Raw genomic sequence first — 24757 nt, forward strand, 5'->3', positions numbered from 1 at the left:
TCTTAAACCATGTCATTTACTCTAAGTACTAATATGGAAGACTACTAGGGATGAAAAAAACTAGAAAAAACTGTCTAAATCACTGAAGAACGGGTAATAGAATCAAATCTTATTTATTTATATGAATCTCCTTATACTTTCTTTCTGCCCATCCTGAAAGGCTCCCCCTGCCTCAATCCCTATCAGATATTCATCATATTAAATCAGGTGGAAAAACATGGTTTGGAGAGGAAAAGGAAGAGATTCCTGAGCAGCACCTCAACAGAAACAGGGAATGGTCATCACCTCTAGAACACTGAATGTTAACGTATGTGAGAGATATCACACAAGGACTCAGGGTCACAATTTTGTGAATTATTCAGATCACTCGGATATACAGAGAATCATTCTGGTTACTGCAGACTTGATCCGGTTGAAATCAGAGTTGTATGGAGGTGCAATATAGCATAAAGATAGATCATCAGTGTCTTATGAATTAATTTGATGGGAAGGGTGATCAGTGCTTTGTGACAGTTTTTTCACCTGAGAGTATAAACCACAACTTATTCTGTCAAAGTGAAACCTGAATTTTGCTAATTCTTATGCTATATGTACCTTCAGTAACAAGCCCCAGGAGAGCACTATGTATTACACTCGGATCTGGATTGAGTTGCTCACTTTCCATCCTCCCATGCACTACTCAAACAAACACATTTTCATCAAAAGCCTTAGCCTTATTCTGGAGAAAGAATATAGCTTTTATATGCTATCGGAGAATTAGGGGCTCTATCATTTAAACAACAGCAAAAGACAAAATTAAAATTGCTTTTACTGTAAATTGCTAAGACATGAAAGAAAGCTAGCTTATATGACCAGCGTAGAGACTGGTGAAAGTAAAACATAGCCTGGAGGAAAACAGTTTTTTTAAGACTGTGTTTTGGTACCCAAAGCCAAAGGCAATATATTCAATTAGGGGAAATAGTTAATTCCAGTATATTTTATAGCTACGACTGAACTGAAGCCTGCTATCACTCTCTTGGCATTTTTATGCACTGGAGTCTTCATAAACTGATAAAAATGAGATACTATCATGAAAATGAGAATGGGCTGTGGCCCTTGATGGGAAGCTCCCACTTCAAATAGTTTGATACACAAGCTCATTCATGAGGCCTTCAGGACAACATAATTTTTTTTAGTCTGTAAATATCTTCCATGACTAACAACATATACAAACCAAACTATATATGGTACTGTTTCAGTTACTTGCTCAGTTTAGGTGGTTCTCAAGAGTATGTTTTGCACAGAAACAGTCCTTCCCACTTGTTCTTCGTCTTAGGAGGTGAGATACACTGGTCCGAAAATATCTGGAAAGTTAGCTGATTTGCCTCATCAGGGGGACTCAGATGTAGAAACAGTTTACTTTGTGGTATCCTTTAAAGATTTAGGCAGCCGTGTGCAGGCTTTCCTGTACATTGGTGACTTAGTCAGACTGTTTGCATGGTGACATAAGCTGTTTCTCTTCTATTGAGGTCAGAATACGAACATTTCCAAAGCTCTGGAGTATTTCACTGGATTAGATTCAGGTCCATTATTAATATCTAATTTCCTGACTGATATTAGAAGCCTCATTAATACTCTGAAGTTTGACTATTAATATCACATATTGGCTGTTAAAGAACTGGAAGTTTGTGATACTTAAAATATTTCTTTTTTCCTTAAAATTCAAGACATATATTTATATATGTAGGATCTAAGTTTCCTGGAACTCAGAGAAAATTAGGTAAACTAAATAAAACAGCCTATTCATTGTTTGTTTGCACAGGGGCTTATTCAAAACAAGAGATAATATATTGATTAGGTTTATTGAAGAACACATGTAAATTACTGTGTTGGAAATCTGCCTATTACTTAAGAGGTTATGAATAGCATAAATAATTTCAGGTGCAATATGCCTTATGTAGCTGCTTATTATGCTTTATGCTTTTTCACTTAAAAAATGGACAAAATAAGGAATGCTGTTGAATGATTCAATTTGCCAACACTCAGATGCAATCTCTTTGTCTCTCCTAGTCCAAACATTTGAGGGCTCTTGGCCTGCTTGAATGAGTAAGCATAACTTTCCAGATGCCAACAAATATTTTATTTGCCTGGTAGTAATGATACTCACAAACATATCTCCACTGAAAAAGTAAATAGTCACTTAACATTATTTCTACTTTGAACTCACATTTGAACGGCGAATGCTTCACAGGTATACTGGGCCTTATGTTTTTAAATATTTCACATGCTAGTTTTTTCTTTTCATAGATCATATTAGTACTACTATATCTATATAGTCATACCTGTAGGAACAATAATCACAGTGACTTTGACTGGATATACCTTTGCCATATTTGCCAATTTCTATTTAAAAAAAAAAAAAAGCTTTCCAAAGATTTTCATGAAGAATTTGCTGCTTTTGGAAGCAGAAGAGAATCTCTTGATCTTTCTGCAGGAGAACTAGGTATCTTTAATAACACAGCCATCAAAAACTTGTAGTCATTACTGAGGAGCTCTGCAGCATATTGATCCACTGTACAGTGAAGGTGGGAGCAGATGCTGCACCTTGGTCTGGCTACCTCAGCTACAATTGTTTTGGCCCCCACCTGTTCTTTGTGGCCTGTCTTCAATGTGTGTGTGGGGGGGTACAAACAGCTGGGAGGGCAGAAATTTATGGGCAGCTGCTGTAAAACTATGCATGGTCTGTCATGGTCTGATTCTACTGAGTCTCTCACCTGGTTTACATCATATTGACTCCCCCACCCCGAAATAACTCAGAATGATTTTAGCATCTGGAGGCTTTATTAACATTCCCTGTAGAGAACAGTCACACAAATGTAAATGAAACATTGACACATTAAGGAAACTGTTAGACAGCAGGAAGAAAGATTACTACAGGAAAGCCTTTCAGGCTTATCTTACGGCCCTTTTAGACTGTCCTATCACAGCTGCATTGTGGGTGGGTGGCCTATAAGGACATCTTTTGTTTCGACTATGTCTTTGCAAATATTTCTGAAGGAATATTCCTGTAAATAATTAATCTCAGTTATTAGGGACCATATCTGGCTCTCTGAATAACAAAGAGAATCATCTGATCTACTTCAAATGTCTACAACACGAGCACAAGAGGAACCATGCCCTGGTTAGGCAGACAGCTACTGTGCAGTTACTGTCGAAAGGTAGGTGTGATGAACATTAGCGCTGATTTCTATGCCCAGGTTTGCAAGATCTAGACTGTACAGCTAAAAAAATCTACTTGTCTTCTTCAGTTTCCATGGTAACTTTTTGGGGGTCTTTCTTTACCTAGGTCTTACCCAGAATATGAAGTGTAATTAGGAAGGAATTTTTGCTAACGCTTGAAGGCAGGTATCCTTACAGAGTGGTAGGAAAGAACTGTCAATCACATATAACAAAATAGTCTAGGTATTTATTAATTCCTTTCTCTTCAGCCTTACTGTGGCTAAACTTAAAAAAGAAAGAACAGAGAAAATTAATTTCAAAACTTACTAAAAATGCCAAACAAGTTTATCCTTACTTTGTCTAAATAAGAAATAACAAAGGCAGCAGGATTTTGCCTGTATGAACAGAGGTACTGTTGTTCTACACACTATTAGAAATAAAACCCTGTTGCAAAACTGCTTCTAAAACATCTTAGAAATTTAAGGCAGATCTTTCTTTCTAACAAAAAAGATTTTTGTTTTTTATTTTATATTTTTAAAATTTTTAAGCAGGTTGCAGATACTGTAGGTATATATGCAGAGTTTTCTGAGGAATCTGCATGTGTTTTCAAACAGTTGTTCAGAGACCTCTCTGCAGTTGCCAGCAAGATTGGCTCTTACCACTGTCATTCCCTTAACTACATCTACTGACATTCCACTTTTGTCTTCAAACCAGATGTCATCCATTACAGAGAACATTCTCTCCACAGGTGCATTAGTGTCTCTGCATGCCAAAACAAATTCAGCAAGGAGCAGGAGATTTTAGAATGTATGAGGTTTTTTTTTTAATTATTTACAATTTTCACCCATCTTTCAGTGAGCTTTCTGCACCCAAAACCTTATGACTGAGGGAAGGAGAGAAATCTCCAGCTGAAGGCAGAGTTTCACTTCAAAATGTATAAAGGCTCCATTATTTAAAAGTAAAATAAAAATTAATTCATCCTCCCTGTGGTTTTGGGACTATGTTCTGCAAGCTATAAAGAACAAGGATTTTGGTTTAAGAAAAAACTCAGACTTGAATACCAGTGACCTAGTAAACAAATGTTGCAGAGAGATGTTTACTACTGAAGAGGAAAAACAACCACTTTTGAAAATAGGCTTGTATAAATCTGTGTATCTAAGTTAGCTCAAGTAACTTTTCCTAAACTTTCTATATACTGCAATGTAGAGGATTTAAGCCTCCATTGCAGTAATTGAGGCTGTACTGCAAATCAGAATTAAGTCTACTGAAGCACTCATTTATCCGTGCCTTAACACTGGGCTATCTCCTTAGCAACCATAACCATGGTCATAACTGCATGAAAGTCAATGGGACTGGGTCTGAAATGTTCATATCAAATGAGATGTGTCCCTGCTCATGCTGCATTATACTGCTCATAAGTCTCTTACCTTCAGTCTTCCACTAACTCTGGTCCTGTCATCTTTAGGAAGTTAGAGCAGAGTAAGCTGGGATCTGTACTTAAACAGCAACTCATTTTTAGACACTTGTAGTTTATACTAAAAATGCTGTTGTGTGGGATAGTATAGGAGTGCTTCCAGTCCTGTTAAATCATACATTCAGCAATTCTTCCTGAGTAGAGGCCTATATATTCAGTGCTAATTACTGCTGACACTGCATGGATGCAGTTGCTGATGGCTGTGATATTAGTATAAACACAGTCTGTAATTAAAAGACCATGGCTCTTCCTATACAAACATTTCTTCCTGAGTATCTCATGCAGTGAGGCAGATTTCAAAATCTACTCAGAATGTCAGGGAAGAACTGAAGGAACACCTTAGGTGCAAGCACACAGTTTTTAGATGTCCTTAACTTTCAAGTTATAACAGTATTTCTAATTTTTAAGTTTGGAAAACTTTAGTAGTAAATAATGTATTGCCTCTCTTCCAAAAATCCAGACAAATACTTAAATTCTGCCTTTTCTATTCTTTCTTACAATATATAGCAAAAATTGGTAGTGCCACTAGTTTCAGACAGTTAGTAATATGCTATAGCCAGATGTTTTTTTCCCCGAAGACATACAATTATTTACTTCCTTCTAGTTTTTAGTCTTTAATTTCACTCAGATATTTTTCTGCAATCAGAAGAGACAAAAAACAGCCCTTCCTTACCAAAATCTGAGCTTTTCAGAAGACCTGGAGATCTTGGAGCAAACTATATGTGGGGCAAACTATGTTAGGACTTCTGGTCTTCTGTGAAGGAGAGAGAAAGGACAGCAGGTACTCCATCTACTAATTCCGCATGACTACTAAACCATTATCTCAGTCTTCCTTGTGGTGTGAAAGAATACTCACTTTTTATTCTTGCTTCCAGGAGACTGAGATGACTTTCAAGGTAGTACTATGGTAGAGAAAAGCAACAATATTTTTGCATGATAAAGGGACACAAATTAATCTCCTCTTACAAGGGGAGTTCATTTCATGCCACTCAGATATGCAACTTCTATGCACGGACTGGGAAAAAATAATGCAAAAAGTTGCAGGAATGTACTTGGCTCTCAGTGGGGGGAAAAGGTGACAGGGCTCTGAGAGCCTTTCCTGCTCCTAGTCTGTTAGGTTGGAGGGTTATTATTATTCTTAAAGCCAGGAGATGTGGACATCTGTCAGCTTGCTTCCCTCACATGTGCAGCAACTGTGTGTGGTCCTCTAAATGAAACTATTAGCTATGCAGTTCTGTATTCATGTACCAATTCTGAGCAGGCTGAACTCATGCCAAGTATTTTGTTATGAGTGGGTGAAATGGGGATACATAAATACTATAAGGAAATAAACAAGTGCTTTAAAATTACTTTTTTTTTCTTAACCTCCTCTAAAATCTAAAATTTATTCTTTTAAAATGAAAGTATACACTAGATTAACAAGTCTATTTTTAAAATGCAAGCTTGTTTTACAGCAGCATGCTCCACTGGATGATAATCACTGTACGAACAGCTGCTGTGGGAGGTCAGGGAAGTCAAAGAAGAGGAAAAGTAGCCACTGACATAAGAACTTGGGTGATCTCAAGATGCAATTGGTTTAATGCACAAAATCTACATTACTAAGAAGACTGCACTAATAAGCTCTACTGGGAACCAGTGTTTACATACAAAAGTTGTTACACAACTAAGGATAGGCTACTACAGTCATTAGTAAGTATCCTGTGATTGCATAGGTATTTATGAAATACTTGTTGGGAAATTGTCAGCTGATGCATAACAAGCACAAGTATGCTTCATAACACTGAATTAAGAGATTTACTTTGTTAACTGGTTTAATTAAATTTTCAGATTAGGGCAGCCTTCAAGATTACATTCAAAACACAGCAACTGTAAACACATATACTTTCAGCATAAACCTTACAGTGCCATTATCATCATGAAAAGCCAACACAACAGCAATGTCCAGGCTATGTGTAATGTCTTTTTGGGGTCATAACACACAGCATGAAGCATTTTCTAATGAGGGGCAGAAACACACACTCATCTGACTTCCTATTCCTGCCAAGATAACTTAACTATGCTACTTCACATGCTCTGCCCCTTTTTTTGTTGCTAGATATGTAACAGTGTCATCTAGCATGCTGTACAAGTAATATATGTTAGTTAAATGGATTTTTCTTTTTCAATTATCTAGCAACATTTCGTCAATTATCTAGCAGCTCACATTGGCAAGACTTGTCATAAACTTCATAGATCTGTCAGATTCCTATAATGATGGAACATATGTTAAGAAGACCCCCAAATCCCTTGAAAGAAAAAAAAGGGAAAAAAAAAATCAAACATGTGGCCTAGACAAAAAGATATTTAATGCATGTACAATGAAAGGAATCTAGTGATTTTTTGAATTCACTGGTCACAATGTCACTCTCTCTTTCAAGTTGTTGCAACTAGTTCCTCTACTTTAAAAGCTAAAAGGCCATCTTCTCTCCTATTAGCTTTTGTTTTAACACAGTCCTTTTATTGTCCCAGCAGAACAAATCTTTTTCCATGAGCCAACAGCCAAGTGAAATTTTCTTTAACTACCTGTCTCTCAAATCTATCCAAAGCCTTGATATTGCCCTCAAGAAACATCTGACAATTTGGGTTTTATTTTTTTTTTTTTTTTAAGATTTTGACAAGACATACTACTGAACACATTTTAAAGTTATTCAAAATAGATCTTATAAAATCTTCTAGTTAGCCTGCAGAGAAATAACTTTTGAACATACTAAACAGACATAGTACTAATTTGGTGTAGGCAGTCTTAACAGAGTTTTGGAGGCTATTTTAAACAGATAATATGCCTTTAAGTATACATTTCCCCCCATTAGTTTACTAAAAATTTTTTTCTTTAATAACGAAAGTAAAAGTCATACTCAGAAACCTGATATACAGAAAGACAAAGATAAAGAATTCATAAATATAGTACCAGTTTTACATCAGTGATATCCTTTGACTCCGGCTGAGTCAAATTAATATAAAAGTGAATGTGATTAAGATCTGTAATTTCTAATCACTGAAACAAGGAATCGCCATCCCACCCACAAAATCTCTGCTACACAAACCCAAATGAAACCTTACCCAGATAAATATGGACAAAGCCCTTTTGTTCTGTGTCTTTTCTGGTACTACCAATAAATTGCCATGCATTTTCTGACATATGACAACTTCATAATTCCACACAGAATATGAGACACAGGAGTGCCTTGTATTCTATGAGTGAGTAGGAAGTGATTTAAAAATTACCACTGGACCAGTGCAGTTATGTTTGTGAAGTCAAATTTTTATACTTGGACTATGTCAGAGATAGTAAGAACATGTCTGAAGAAAGAAAGGCCAACAACACTCCATGTATCACACAGACACTGGCAACTTGCCTGATCAGCTCAGAGCGGAGGGTTGATAGAAGCTGTTTTAGACTCCTCTTCCAAGGAGTTATAGTGGGGCCAAAGAGATGCCCAGGTGAGAAAGCCTTCTCAGTCATTCATCCGCTTTCTCTTTTCTCCAGAATGATAATTTAGAGTAGGAGGGGAACAACGTGCAAGCAATATAACTGCTGTTCTTTCTAATTGGGATAAAATATTTGGTATTTTCATATGCTGTCCCACAATCTTTTTTGTTTGTTTCTACTAAACTGATTTTTTCATATATACAAGAAACATAACTCTGAGACAATCCTGTAGCAACACAATTAAATGCTTTAGTAGGGGTCAACATCCAACACTGTAATCAGCAGACAACCTCAACTTCAAACACTACAAATACGTATCTTTTTAAATTATTACCACCGCAAGCAATGTTAGATTTGATGTTCAGCGTTCTTCCCTTCAGGAAGTAGAAATGATTTCATAGAGGTCTGATCAAAGTGACCTCTTCATTCTTTATATTCAAATAATTTTTTTTTTGATGTAGGGGGAAAACTCATACAGTTGAAAACCCCAGAAGAACTGAGTGACTTTTTTTTTGTAAATATACATAGCAGATACCTATCCTTATTTCCTCCCTCTCTTGTGGGCTTCTGTAACCTAGACATTTTTCCTTTGCTTTTTATGTTAATGTTAGGTTGACTCTTACTTTAAAATACAAGTTATTGCAAAGTAATATAGTAGTTCTTTGCCTTACTTTGTTAGTATTTACATACAGATACAGGTACCCATCGGTCAAAGTTTCACAAACCTGAATGCATATATAGACAAAAGCAACTACACTACAGCCTGTAGGCTGAGACTATTTTAAAATAAACATTTACCTATCCTTATGAATTGATATCTAAATAATTATATATATATTTTGATAACTGAGTTGCAATTTTATAGCTGAAAAGCATTGTCAGTACATATGAAACTTACCATACAGATTTTCACCTGTAGAAAACGAGTTTCATAAATTGCTTCAGACAGAGCTAGATTAATCAACTTCATCACCCCCAATTAATTATACAGCAATTATTTTTTGATGTTTTAAATGTCTTCTGATTACGTCTTACTCAGTAATTCTCAAAGTGTCTACATCTTAATATGATTTCCGATGTTATAACAAAAATTGCTGATTGTTTCTTACTAACATAACTTTTTCACGCTCTAAAGACTTAATCTTTCATTTTATCAGTTCTTAGGTAATGGTTCTAAACATCCCCAAACTGGCAAAGAATATTTTTAACTGAATAAATTTAAAAACTTGAGTCAGGAATAGGTGGTTTGTGGGTTTTTTTTTTTTGGTTTGTTTGTTTATTTGTTTTGTTTTTTTACACACAGCCTAGAGAAAATGGTCACCTATAAGAAACTTTTGACTATCTGTAGGTGCTCATCTAAATATGATGCCATTTGCTCTCCAAGAAGCTTATTACCACCATTTTTACAGGTCTGTAACCTTTTTGGGATGCAGAGGTCCTAAACTTTCAACCTCTTTCTCAGAAGAAAATAAAAGAAACATTAAGTAGGAGTTCAGTAAGGAGAAATAGAGACTTTAGAAGGAAAACTATACTCTCAAGTATATCTAGATTCCAGATAAATGGAGGGGAGACTTTCTGCTATGGGTTTAGGAACACACCTAAGTTCAACTGGCTCTAATGGCATTTAAATGCAAACTTACAATTCAACATGTACTTCCACATTGACCATCAGTGGGTTAACCAGACCTGTAAAAGAACTGATGAACATACTCCACCTGAAGCAGCCAAAAAGGGTCATTTACAAACTTGAGACAACATGAAAACGCAGGGAATGCTGATAATGAAGAGTAATGTCAGGATCAATTCCAGTTCAATTTGCCAGTCGGGGTGACACTTCTGTGGATTCAGGTGACAGTGCTGATTTTGCACATGGGTGGGTATTCTGAGGCCCTTTCCAGAAGGAAAGTCACCAGCAGAGAATTCTTATTCTAAGAGTGCAAAAGGACCCTCTGGGATAGGACTGTTGGGTCAGCTAAGTCTACAATCGAGTGAATAAGAAAGATGAAAATAAAACAAATGACATACTGACTGCCTGAATTAGGGTCACACAGATGCAGTATGAAATTAGACTTCTTAACCTTGCATTCAAGAACCAAACCCTTAGATTTTAGCAAATGAACTTTAGATCATAAAATCTTAGACTCTTTAGAGTGTAAGTTCTAGACAAGCCCCTGAGCAACCTGATCTAATTAGAAGTGCTTTGAGCAGAGAGGGTTGGTCTGGTGACCTTTAGAGGTCCCTTACAACCTAAATTATCCTTTGGTTCGTGATTCTTCAAGCAAGAAATGTCCATTTGATCTGTGCTTATAAAGTGCCTACTGTCCGAGACCTTTGGGTGTTACCACAGAACGAATAATTAATAATCATTAACTGCCAATTTGTTCATACAATTCATATAAAGTAATACAAGGGATGGTTTGGTCAGCCTCAGATTATTTACTGGGTTCTAAAAAGGCTATTTTTTAAAAGCATATCAGTTCTTTTCTTGCATTCAATAATGTATTAGACGCACATAACAAACAAACAAACAAAAGGTACACAGACATCGTCTGTGATTCATTACAAATCCACGGCTGCTCCATATTTTAAAGAAGGTTTCTCCCTGGCTGGCAGCTGAAGCCACTGCAAAGCATAAGCAAGCCTTTCTGATTAGATGAAATTTAACTAGTAACCAGAGTCTTCATTATAAAAGAACACATACAGAAGGCATTTATGAGTTCCGCTGAGGATGTGCAAACCAGAACAAGAAAATTCATCTCAAGCCATAATTTTACCATCTCTGCAGTGCTAACAACTATTAAAAGTTATTGTAAGTGTAAAGACATGTGTCTGAATACCTATAAGGAGGATGATGGGACAACTCCTGAGCCTTGCACAATGGACCTTTAAAATTGTTCAATTAGCCTCTTGCAGATTTCTGCAGCACGGAACACATTGCCAAGGGGACAACAAAGGCAACACAGTAGCTTTAAGCTGTTCCTTCTCAATATCAGGAAAAGAAGCACAGCCAGAAAACGTATTGCCTGCAGGAACCACCCACTGGGGCTATAGCTAGGTAGCACGATTTAGTGCTATCAGAAATCACAGTATATACAATAAATGGCAAAATCTGTACCTACTTGAATTTTACAATTAATTATATACCTCTTCTTTACTGCTATTTTTCTTATGTCCAATTTCAAGGACTTCCGATGATGATAAAAAAACCCTCCCACTGACACGTATGAAAGATAAGCAATGCGTTTGTAATCCTGTTGACTGGAAATAGTAGGTCCAGAAATAGTTGGCGCTAAACTTTAAACAAAATTATAGAACTCTTTCAACCTTTCTACTCTTACTGTGCAAATGTGAAAGTGCTATAAATCCTGTTGACAGTTATTGCCATATCTATTGGCACACAGTCAGCAGCAGTTTGAAAAGTGTTGTGCAACATAGCTAGTGCCCATTACCTGTCTCCTTATATTTTCTTACAATTTATTTTCACCCCAGCAGGCAGCACCTCACAATGCCATTAATTTGTTGGGCAGCTCATACCTTCCAATACAACCTACTTTACAATGTGCTCTTATAAACAACCTGGTGGTTTACCGGCAATGCATAACAGTGCCAGGAGGGAGGCTATGATTTAAAGGCAGCAGGTAAAAATAGAGTAGGTCACAGGGAATGATGTGGTCTGACTGAATCTCCTCTCCTTTAATTTGACTTATCATCAGCACAAGTGCACAAAATCACCGGACTTACACTTGGTCTCTGTAAATACGTGATTGAAACAATAGTACTAAAAAATAGTGCTTTTTGTTGGTGTGGACAGACACCTGCTTTTGCTACACAGTATTCTGCTAACAGCATATCTGCTAGCAGATCATGGGTGCTTATATGAAGAAAACACATGGAGAAAGAAGGAAGAAAAATAATCTTCAAATTGATAATAACAGCAAGCATAAAAACTCCTCAACTCTCTCCTTGCAGAGTAATTAGGCACTAGTAAAATACTTGCACGATCCCAACATATATTTATAGCTACACATACTTGAATTCTTTGGTTAACACAAATCTTCGCAGAGTGAGAGGGGAAAAAAAATCCCCAACATATCAAATTCAGCTTTTTTAATACAACAGACTGAACCTGACATTTTTGCTTTAATATATATGCTTCTTTTTCTGCATCTTTCTCTGTCTTATACACAAACACTAATTTTCTCCTGTAAAATCCACTTCTATCTCCAGTGAGTAATGCAAGTGGATACATACCCAACCCGTGGTCTTACTAGGTTCTTCATATCACCAGTATTTTTAGAATATTTTACTTATTTTTTCTTCTTCATAATAATGTGTACATTAACTAAAGCCATCTCTCCTGTTGTTACTCAAAACTAAATTGCTGTCAATCTGACACCTTTTGCAAACACTCAATGAACTTGAAATCTTCTATATACAAATAATAGAAAACTAGAATGGATCAGAGGATATGATTACACGTTATAGCAGCCAAAAATTATTTGCTAGGCTATTCTATTTTTATTTCTGTATCTTTAATCTAAAGATTCAGGCACCTGGGGCAGGGTTAAATGAGCAAATGATCTGAGTAATACGCTATCAAACATTCCTAGGGAATACTTGTTTGCCATTAAACAAATTGAATGTCGCAGAATGGTTATTGCAGCTTTTTGTACAAAGGTTACAACATAAAAACATATGTTTGGCATCAGAAAATACTACTGTAAATCTAAACCATATATGCACATATCAAGTCACATTCAGGGTTTTTTTTTGTGGGTTTTTTTTGGGGTTTTTTTTTTTTTTGGGGAGGGAAGGGGGAAACCACCTGCAACATTCAAATGTAGAAAGAGACTGAAGGGGTTAAAACTGTCTCAGTCTTAAATTCATCCGGCCTTTTTACTTAGTTTTTATTATTTTCCATGTGCTTCCAGTGTTTGCTAATAACAGGCCAATTCCTTAACCCACATAGGAATCTAAATTACAATAATCATATGCATTCCTTTCCTCAAGAAAGGAAACACCTGTTGTAGTTAGTTAATTGCTGACTTTTTATAAGCTTTTGGAAGAAAAGTAAGTTACAAATAATTTATATCTGAAAAACTTCAGAAGCAGAGAAACACATGAATTATAAAACTGGTATGAAACTCAAAAACTATGTTGAGACATTAACGGAAGTTTTCACTTTGTTAATTACAGAAAAACTTTGTATCAAAGCACCATAATAGTATGGTTCTTTTATAACTGAGATGGGGCTACTTTCTTATTTCAGATGGGTTTAACACTTCTGCAATAATTATTACTCATGCCATGTAGCAGTAGGAAATAAAAAATAAGACCTAAAAAATACGAGAATGTATCTATATAAGTAGAGATGATATATCCAACAAGGAATTGTTTTAATTTATTCAATTGTTTGTTATGGAATTCCTGCTGAAGTAGAGCAAAAGACACATATTCATGTGCTTACAAACCCTGAAATGTCAATTAAATGTATCTGGTTTTAAATATACACACATTTTTCTTTTTTATCTGAATCTTGTTTATTTTTCCTCATCCACATTTCAATGTTTAGAGAATGTGAAATTCTGCCCCAAGCTATAGTACTTTATTATTCATTTCTATAGATCTGATAATTTTGGTGGAATTACCCCAAAAAGGAGTTATGTCCTGTGCTAATGCTCTTGTACAAATATCCACATTTGATGCATAGCACAGCAAATTTTAAATAACTACTCATCTGCTGTATTAGCAAACTCTGAGTTCTAGACTGACCACACCATACTATATGCCATCACTATATGACCACACCATTATATGACACCATATGCCACTATCACGGATAAGCTACTGACATGTCGCAGCAAAGTTATAGTCAGAGAAAACACCAACATGGAGGAAAGACTCAAGAACAGAGTTCATGAAAGGCAAACTTTAGCTCCTCCTGTCATGTACAAACAAGCTAATTATTATAGAGCTTTACATCCTGCAAGGTGTATTTTCAAGTGAAAGTCAAGTCTTTACACACATAAATACCACCAAAAGGGTGCAGTACTGGGGAAAACAACTCAACCAATCAAAAAAACCCCAAACCGGGGTAAGCGATCAGTTTTGCTACAGTGAATAATAGTATTTGTTACTAATTCTGCAGTGAGCAGGGGAAAAAACCAAAAAAACCCAAACCAACAAAAATAACCCCCAGCACCCCAACAAATCAAAATCTTTGGATATTCCATTCTCAACCCTTATCATTTATCACATCTTAAGCAATGGCTGTCAGACAAGTAAGTACTCATTTACCTGTGTTAATAAGGTGCAAGACTCATAAAGGCTCCAAGCAAAGCAGAGTTAAGCACACGGAGTACTGAGGAACAGTCATATGAGCCTTCTGCAGAGACCTGTCCTGTGGTATGCCATAGGCTCTGCACAAAGTGTACATTAGGGCATATATCTTGTTCCAAGTCAGACAGACCCAGGCTAAATTTGCCTTGAATGCTGTAGAGGAGCCTGAGCTGCTCTGAGAAGCTGACTGAATACAAGAATCTCAGGCACATCAGCAAGGTGCCATTTCCACTATTTAGCAACCAAAGTGAGCCCCAGCAGAGTATTGCATTAATACTGCTGGCACTGAACTTGGCTTGACTCTTTGGATGCTACATTGTAGGTGTACCCTAAAACAGTAAGTAACTCGCTACTTCTAAGTTGCTACTTAACATGCCATCCCTGGTACCCTCACCTTGTTCTCTGTACAAATCAACTTACTAGAGCTTTTTTTATACGCTATCTAGAGTTAATTTCACCTACTGCATTTAATGTCATAGGAGTTATATGTATAAATCCCTGTACTTAGAGATAAGATAGTCCTTTATGCCATTTTAATCAATCTTTGTCATGGGTATGTTACTTAATAGCTCTGTCTTCCTATAGAAAATGAGCAACTTAAGGGAAATGAAACTTTTCAAAGATACATTTTCCTTCTGGCAGTCTATGAAATACACCATAATTATCCTCTTTCGATGAATAAAGTTTGAAAGAAAATGAACATTCTGTGCACTGAAAGGTATAATACAATGACAATCTCAACTGCCTTGTAAATAAAAGGAAATTGTTTTTCTACTATGATCTATATTGCACAGAAACATATATACATGCTTTATAAATATAAAACCAAATCAGACTATCAAGCCATTTTTCAAGGTCCTACTACTTCCTAATAACAATAAAATCGTTATTTCACAGCAACAAGGAATTGTATTTATACTTCTAAAAGATTCAAACTGTGTTATGAATTATGGACTCCATCCCCCAGGCTGATGAGCCTACCAGTATGAGTAAGGCTCTTGCTGAACACAGCACCTCTTAAAGGTAAGAGAGGAGAAGACAAAGGTATTCAGAGGGGAAGAGTATATCCCAAAGCTTTTCTGCTCTGTGTGTGTGGATACAGGAAAAGGTGGTTTTAATGGCACCATCAAATCACAACAGTCCAGCCCACGTTTGCTTATTAGGAAACCTGAACTATTTTGAACAGCATGCTAAAATAAACATTTGAATGCAGATCTTACAAACTAATGGGTATAATACACAATTTAACTAAATGCTTAGGGCAAATTACCCTTTCTCTCTTCTTGATATCTGAATCTATTGGTCCAGTAAATATGTGCATGCAGTAAAAATAAGGAGCCAAGGCCACATAATCATCAGTAGCTAATATGGGACAAAAGTGTTCGAATACCAACCTATCCATCAGACAGCCAAAATCCAAGTTCTGAGTTAGGAAAATTACCTCTCCAAGAAGTAGGAATTTGTTACTGTGGAAAAACTGTGATGTTTATTTCTAAATTTCTTTTTTTCTCTCTTCCCTCCCCAAGATCATTGCCTCCACAGAGATAAGATACTGCTGATTAGTGGTAACATACCACAGTATGGAGCACTCCGTTCCACAGTTTCTAGAAGAACTACCAAAACCTGGAAACTACTACATGAGTAGAAGCAACTTCTCAGTTGCATCCTGCCTTATGCAGGTCCCAGATTTGCAGAAACTGACGCTGCCACAGGGAGAAATTGGCCAGGGTTTCTTGCCCTGTGACCTCAGCAAAGCCAGAGACCAATACCTCACACACTGATGAGCTACACTATGCAGCCACCCCCAGTGACAGAGCAGCTCCCACTGCGTACTGAGTTCTTGCTTGAAATGTGGAGCAAAACGCCTGGTGTGGTGGCTAGCTACTCCTATTCAGCAGAGAGAAGAGGCAATGCACAATGGCTGAGTGCTACAACAAAGGAAATGTACATTCAGCATATCATTCAGATGTTTAAAAAGTGACAAAATTATTCAATCTAAACTAAAGACAGGGCAGTATATAACACCACTGAATGCCACCCTAGCTCCCAAGACCACCTATACTATAATCCCCAAAAAGGTGTTCCCCTGCTTGAGTCCCTAGCACTTGGAAACTGTACTCCAAGCAGGGTTTGCACACACTGGGAAAACAGATCTTCTGCCATGATCCCTTCTGCTCAGGAGATTAGTGACTACAGTGCTCATGAAAGACATGACTGAGAAAATTGGGGATGTTCAGCCTAGAGAAGAGAAGGCTGCATGGAGACCTCACAGCAGCCTTCCAATATCTGAAGGGGGCGTAAAAGGATGTTGGAGTTGACTCTTCAGCAGGGACTGTAGCGATAGGACACAGACTAACAGGTTTAAACTTAAACAGGGGAAGTTCAGCTTAGATATAAGGAAGAAATTCTTTACTCTGAGAGTGGTGAGGCACTGGAACAGATTGCCCAAAGTGGTAAATGCTCTATCCCTGGCAGTGTCCAAGGCCAGGTTGGACAGGGCCTTGAGTGATAGCATCTAGTGTGAGGTGCCCCAGCCCATGGCAGGGGGATTGGAACTAGATGATTTTAAAGTCCTTTCCAACTCTAACCATTCTATGATTCTATGGGACATACCAGCACCATGTCTGTAGAAGACACCATGTTTCAGCTCAGCAAGCCTTTTCTGGCAGCGTGGTGCATGGTTCCCATTCCGGCTCCAAGGACTGTTCAAATATTTAATGAACTGTTGCCACACAAAGCACATACAGAAATTCATCTCACCATCTAGTCAGCTGGAAGTGAGGTGTCTAACCCAGTCTATGACTTAGGCTCCACTTACAATATATGAAGAGTCACCTCCAATGAGCGCTGCATTCTGCCTACCCTTATTAGAGCATGGGATAAACATTTATCTTGAGGTGACTCTATCTACTAGCTACAGGGTTGATTTTTAGATACTGACATTAATGGCATCCTAACTTTAACAGGTCTCACAAGAAGCTGATTTACTGTAAACAATAAATAATAATAATACTGTAAACAATAAATAATAAACTCACATAACTGTAAGAAGAAAACTCCACACAGAAATATGTGAAGTTTAGATTAAAGCTTTAATTTATGCTTTAAGATGTTCAGAATAGCTATGGTGCATGCTCAGACTGGAAATAAAAAAATTGTTTGAATAAATATAGGATTTTTTTCCTAATGTTTAAACTTGAAAGTAGTTTCTGGATTAGAAGGGTTAACTTTGCTATTTGTTTATTTAGGGGATTTCTCTGTTTTTCTAGTTTCAAGCAAGGACAGAAAATAAAGTGCTAAACCACACAAAAAATGTTGCTATTTTTAGAGGAATTAAACAAAATTTAGGAAAGAAATTAAAATTTCATACGAGAATAATCTTTTTGTTATTTTCCAAGCAAAGAAATTCATGTATATAACTAAATTAAGTGGATTTGTGAGTAAAACAGCCAAAGCATTTTAGATTCATGTAACACTATAACTCCTCATATATATCCTAAATCCTAAATCATATGTATCCTGAACTCATCATACGTTTCCTAAATTTAGACCCTAGAAATAAGTTCCACATGAGTTTTATACCGGTTTACATTGAAATAGTAACGGACTTTTCTGAACTTCTGAACTTAGTAAGCTTTCTGAATTTAATGCTTTGACAGATGTCATCAGTGATTAGCCCTATTTAAATAGGCAGACAAGCACATATATGGATCCTCTTTCCCTTTTACCTTTTTTTGGGGGAACCGATAGATACAATCTGACATAACCCTTTTAAAGTTATTTTACTGCTTTTTAAGGAAAGATGGTTTCTTACTTTTTCTGATCTGTGTGTTAGACAAGTTGCAGGTCTCGGGTTGCTTTCATCAGGGAAAGAACACCAATGTTAGATTTTTGTTACAATTCTTTCGTTACTTCTTCCTTATGATTACAGACAAAGGATCTTTTTTCTTTAAGTGTAGGAAGATTTGAACAGACGGCAGTCTCTTTGCTTATCTAACACTTTTACAGGCAGAATTTGGCTAAGAAAGCTGTCTTTCTCTTCACTTTTTCTAAAAAAAAATAATAAATAAATGCATCAACATATTTCCTATTACTGTGTTCAGTGCTTCCTCTTTTCTCAGGTTCAGTGATCTTTTTCTGTTATTTTTCACAGAAATATGATCGTTTATGTATACTACCCAGTAAGGTATTTCCAACAGATATGCCCTGATTGTATCTTCGGTTTGGATAGAGGCATATACCTCAGTTTTTGCAGACAGTTCCCGAGAAAGGACCATAAATGGTTTGCAAGCTATCTATCTCAAATGCGAAAATGTGTTTATACAATCCTGTTATCCATTGTAGTATGAGCTTAGCTCAGAACAGTGTGTAATTATTATTTCCTTTGATGTTTAACTGATCTAGTCACTGGTTTTCATTAGTTAGACATATTTCTGCTTCCTTGAGTTCTGAATATCACCAAATGCATTATCTCAGGTTCTTTAATAGATATTGTGATCAACTTAATTTACCTTTTTCTTCCTTTTTTTCTCTAAAAGTAACACAAACTACAACACTGATTACTAAAATTGGTAGAACTTGATTATATCATTATTTGCTTTCATCAGGCTATATACGTATGTGCACAAAAATACCTAGCTAGGATTGTTGAGGCAGCAATTAAATGATTTTACTTAGATAGTCTGTCTAAACAACATTGTTTCTGTAAGTTGAATGTTTTAACATAGCCCAGCTATGAAATAGCTACAGGTATTTTTCTCTATGGTAATGTGTTAATGTCTATGCTGACTAAAACTGCCTAAAAAAGATACAAAATAAGGGTGACCATTTTATCTAGTCACCACATTATCCATAACGTTTAATAAAAATACTATAGAGAGTTCATTATACATGCTTTGTACCATGTCATAAATAACCTAAAGTCTACCAATACTGAATATATACTGTGTCTATTCAGTGTATATAGTATATATACTGTGCATATAGGACACAGTTTCTGACTTTTTCAACTTATGAAATGAATTCATATTCAGATCTAAAAATTCATAATGTGTCAAAATTTTCAATTTAGAGAATTATAAACAGCAAGGAGCTCACCTGGCCAGAGTGTAGTTTATGAAAGACCTCCATAAATTAAATTAGTCTGATAGCCCACAAAGTTTAGAATTTTGCTAGAGAACTCGTTAAGAATCTCCTGGCTAGAGGGAAGCTTGGGATAAGATTCTCCCCCTCCCCTGTAAAGTGGAATTTGTCACCTAATAAGAAAGGTATTTTCTCCTTTGTTACTACATACAGATATTTTGAAGTGTCTTAAAGCTTCCACAGTCTTTGCATGTCCCCTGCTTTTAACTGTAGTGAACTGTCTGTATACACATTCCCAAATCTGCATTTCCATTCAGAAAGTCATAATGTAGTTATTAACAGAGATTTCCGCATGGAGTTACTGAATGGTATTTGTAAGGTTAGTTTATGCCTGGGTGCTGTGACATGAATGCATATTGTCTTGAATTAGTCTAGTAGTCTGGCATGTTACTGAGTAATAGCTCACTGCAGCTTTAACAAGCTGCGCAGACCAACATCGTAAGTACTTGGTTAAGTATCAGTGTGCCTGGTGATGTACAAAATAAAGAAAGTATTGCACTGAAGTGTTTATAGTTTGAAGATTTCACCCATTAATAGTTCATAGATATTGTCTTCAGGAATGAGTCCACTGAGGTGACTGGGACTACTCATGCAAAAACAAGTTACATATATATTTGCAATAAAGTCTTAAGAGACTTTAAATTTTAAGAGATTCCAGTTCAGGGCAGGGCTCTAACTGAACTTCAGCGAATCAAAGCATAACAACATCCATGACAAAGGAATCCTACTCCACTGAGCAAAAAGGTTACTACAGAGATTTTCAAAAAAATTATTTCCTTTTTGTCACAAAAAGTTTGAAAATTTTATTTAATAATTCTGTGAGGAAGAAAATTTTTGCTGTTTAACACTTCACATAAGTGGTATATATATTTCATGTAAGATATGTTGTCACAATTTAAGTTCTCTTTTGGATGTAATTTCCAAACAACAAGTAGCTCAGTTATTTACATTTATGTTTCTCAACTCATAATTCAGTTTCTATGCAGTATGTTAATCTTTTTAAAGCACTGATTTTTGGCATTTATGAATATCTGTGTATATCCAAACAAAAATCCGGTCCAACTAATGTTCAAGGATAGTTCACAGTCATATCTAAAATCCGTACTAGAAAAAAACTGATTGTGGATAGATATGTCATAGTTATTCACATACCAGAAGATTTTAAAAGAAAACAACAAATGGAAACACTGCAAGTGTCAGATTCATGAAGTCAAAATGCTAATTAAATCATCCACTTTCATGAATCGTAACATATATCTGTAGTTATATTTTTTGCTAATGCACTGATTTCGTACAATAGTAATGATAAATTAGAAATTAAAATTAAATTAAGTTAGGAAAAAAATATCTGCTTTTTACCCTAATAACACTTGTTGAAAGACCCTCTATACTTCTGCAGAGGAGCTGAAATGAAAACTGTAGTATTTCTTTCCATTAACAAAGATTAGGATAATATTTAGTACATTACAGCTGAATTAGGTTTCATTTCCAATGAGTTATAAGTTGATCAAATATATTTTCAAATACGTTTTATATGAAAATATCAAAGGCAGTTACTAGTTAGATAGAAATATGATACACAGACACACATACCTATATGTTATCAGTGCCAAATTTTGCTCTTTAGTGTACATGCACAACTCCTAATGAGATAAGTAGGGAATGTATTTAAATAGTGCACATATTAAATTGCTACATTTCGATATATTGTTTTCCAGACTATGTGCATATAATCAGATTGTCTTCCAAGTAGATGTCCATTTGATTACTTGAAGTCCAAATTGTGGTCTGGCTAGTGAGTATGCAGAGGGCATGGGAAGGTCAAGGAAAATACAAGTCTTTTCGTATCAACAGGTGAGAAGAGTAAATAGGAGATAAAAAAGAGGGGAGTAAGCTCAGAGGAATACACTTTCCTTGAATCGTACAGATATACAAGAAAGAAAATAGATTTGGCAGTGATGATCATGTTGCATGTACATGGCTCACGTTAGGTGATATAAACAAGAGCAGGGTGAGGACAGCAGCCGGATCTCACAGCAGTTTCTTTTTCTTTGGAAGTCTGCAAAGTCCTACTGGGCTGTTCTAAGAGGAGCAATGCAACACACTCAGGGGCAACAAACTACCCAGAGTGAGGAGACAGCTTTCACTAGTCCATGCAAGTATCCCTTTTAAGGGCTCAGAATCTGAGTACTAAACTTCAATTCACGTATTTATGGTCAAGTTAAGAAACCATAAAAGCAGAGAGACAACAAGAATAGACTGATGTACAGTTCAAAAAACTCACAGTTGCACTGCAATTGAAAAAGACTAAAACTAAATGTGCATGCCACTCAGAAGTCCCAATAATAGGATTAAAAAAAACAACCAAACAACAAAACCCCCCCAAACCCAATATATATACATATCCGTATGGAAACATGAGGATGTTTGATTACTGTCTCCTAGAGAGTGCAGTGTTTAGTTGTCAAGTGATTAGATGCTTTATTTGGAATAAAAGGAACTGAACAGATATTTATTCAAGCTAAGTAAATAACCAAACAAAATTTAACAAGCACATATATATTTACCATGGTTCTCAATACAGCAATACCTATTTCTGTACCTGACATTAGTATTTTGTAAAATGTTTTCTTTAAACCAAAAAGTACAATCCAAATGTGCCTAAGGAAATAATCAGCTAGACAATATCAGGCTCTTGGATTTGCTTGTACAAAGCTAGTAAAGGAATCACAGTGCTTTAGAAGTGACAATTAGTCAGTTATTTCCACAGTGAGTAATTTAGATTTATCAAAACTATTTGAGAAGCCCAGACATAAAATTGATTGAATTCCATTATTCAGCAATGATCTCAAACACTGAGATGAAGCAGCATACTCTAACCTTAAGAGCCTACGTTAGCTAGCAGAATTAAGAGACATTTCTTTGCGGTATAAAATAGGAGTGGGTCCATACAGCAAATCAGTTGGTTCTCAAATGTGCACACCACATTAATTTTGGAGTTTTACTTTCAGTAGGTTTAAGCTGGTTCCATGGACTGAACACCCATTTGCAGCCAGAGCATGTGACCTTCCCCCTATTTAAAAGGAATCCAGTTTGCATGCTCAAGTGTTGTAAACTGGAATGCAAAAAACATGGACAACTCGGAAATCCAAGAAGCATACTCCTGTTAAACACTAAAACACTGCTGTAGATGTAACCAATAATACTATTCACGTACCCAGAGCTGCTTTAGTTGATGATATTGAGAAGTCAATCTCTGCTTTGAAATTGCCTTTTGGTTGAAGCTACTTCCATCCACAGTGCATATAAAGTGATTAGAAACTAAGTCATGAGACTAGTTATTCTCAAGTAAGGTGCTTAATATTAGCATTATGAACACTTCAGTAGATAATGTAGGCTCTTCTGTTGAGTCTTTAATATTTTAATAATTATTTTATTTTCTCCTGTTCAGGAAAATGGAGTGTAGCAATGCCCTTCTAATACAGCAAAAATAGACAGTAGTTTAATATCAGTTACATATGTATCAAATACATAACTTTAATAATTAAAGGTGTTATAACATCTTGTTTCACTGCTATGAAAAGGGTGAAATGTCCTGTCTCCCTATGCTCAAAAGCAACAGAAAAGGAAAAAATTTTGGCAAGTTCATTACCCAATAGCTTTCCTCCATCTCTGGAACATCAGGACATTATAAAAATATTGTAGTGTATGCAGAAGCTTAGCAACTGAGAAGACTTCCGCTGACAATGTATTGATAAGTTACTTTGACATACTGAGAACATATGTCAAATTGCTAAAACACACAGGAATTTTGAGTCCTAGTATCTACTTCAACCTTCTAGCCATAGAAAACTACTTTTATCATCCAGATAAGTCAGGTGGATTAAAATTACAACACATATTAATTAACTAGGATATAACTTGTGACTTAAAAATTACTGCTGATGGAATATAAAAATAGGATATCCAAACCCAGTGACAGGATCACAACATCAGACAGTTAAAAGTCCTAATCTTTATTCAGTTTGAATAAGGAGAAGCAGCAGCGAGACACTCTGAAGCAAGAGCTACTCTTTTCCATAGGATAAAGTCTGGTCTATTCATCCCTTGGTGTGAATAGAATGATGTTTTATAATCACTACAACTTGCGATATGCAACAATGTGTTACAATGCATAGTATTCAGATACTACAAAGTAGAATGAGATTGCTATTTACTGCAGGTTTCTTCAGGAGTTATAATTAATAATAAAATTCATGGAGCAAATGTGTCTAATCACCAGGAAAGTATAGAAGCCCTTGAAATGCCCATGGATCACGCCCATGTAAGCAAGTTACAGCATATGCATTCAAGGACTGTGCAGAGCATCACAGTATAGTAACATAAAATGTATAGGCAGCTTGCTCTTGCTACTCTGAATTTTCCACAGCCTCTGGCCAAAGTCTGTTAGAATCAGGGCATGATTATCCCCAAATTTTATGCACACTGACATTAAGAAGCATTATAAATGCCCCGTAAGCATTTTCTGACTTTAAAAACTCCAGGTACTTCTAGACTGAGTATCATAGTAGCAAATGGTGCCACATGATGTGCTTAGTCTGCTTAACAGGTAACATCTGAGGCAGGTCTGCAAGTATATAGACTGTAACTGTCAGCACATCTTTGTTTATGCTTTTGCTCCAGTGCTTCCCATCAGAACAGCTAAATGCACAAGAAAAGAAATAGCCAAGAACTGTCTATCCTTTCTCTTGACAAGAGGCAATACAGGAGCAATTACACAACTGAGTTGACTGTATGGAGCCAGATAACCTAGAGTAATCTGTAAGCTTACCTTGGCATACAAACTTCAATTCCTTGGCATCCGTGACAGTTGTTCTTTTATCTGACCTCTTCTTTTCTGTCCGACGGTGGCTACGTCTTTTCTTTGTCTCTCCCCAAAGATTCGATCCACCATGCATGCTTGGGATGTTCAGAATGGCAATTCCTTCCAAAGAAATATTGATTAAGTCTAGCTGAATCCCATCACACTGATCAGCAAGGAGGAAAAAAAAAAAAAAAAAACCAAACCAAAAAAAACAAAACAGGAAAAGAGAAAGAAAAATCAGAATCTTCTACATATCAGATATTTCTCTTTG

At 36.1% G+C, this 24757-nt stretch overlaps 1 protein-coding gene across 17 annotated transcripts in view; it reads right to left on the reverse strand.

Annotated features, from left to right (window-relative positions):
* Positions 1 to 24757, reverse strand: part of DGKB (diacylglycerol kinase beta) — a 367688-nt gene that overhangs the window by 56000 nt on the left and 286931 nt on the right. For all 17 annotated transcript variants that reach the window (XM_030503309.1, XM_030503319.1, XM_030503389.1 and 14 more), the window contains one exon: positions 24454 to 24649. In XM_030503309.1, coding sequence (XP_030359169.1) covers positions 24454 to 24649 — 196 coding nt within the window. The remainder of the gene's footprint in view (positions 1 to 24453; positions 24650 to 24757) is intronic.

The sequence above is a fragment of the Strigops habroptila genome, chromosome 1 (assembly GCF_004027225.2).
Source record: "Strigops habroptila isolate Jane chromosome 1, bStrHab1.2.pri, whole genome shotgun sequence".
Classification (NCBI taxonomy): domain Eukaryota; kingdom Metazoa; phylum Chordata; class Aves; order Psittaciformes; family Psittacidae; genus Strigops; species Strigops habroptila.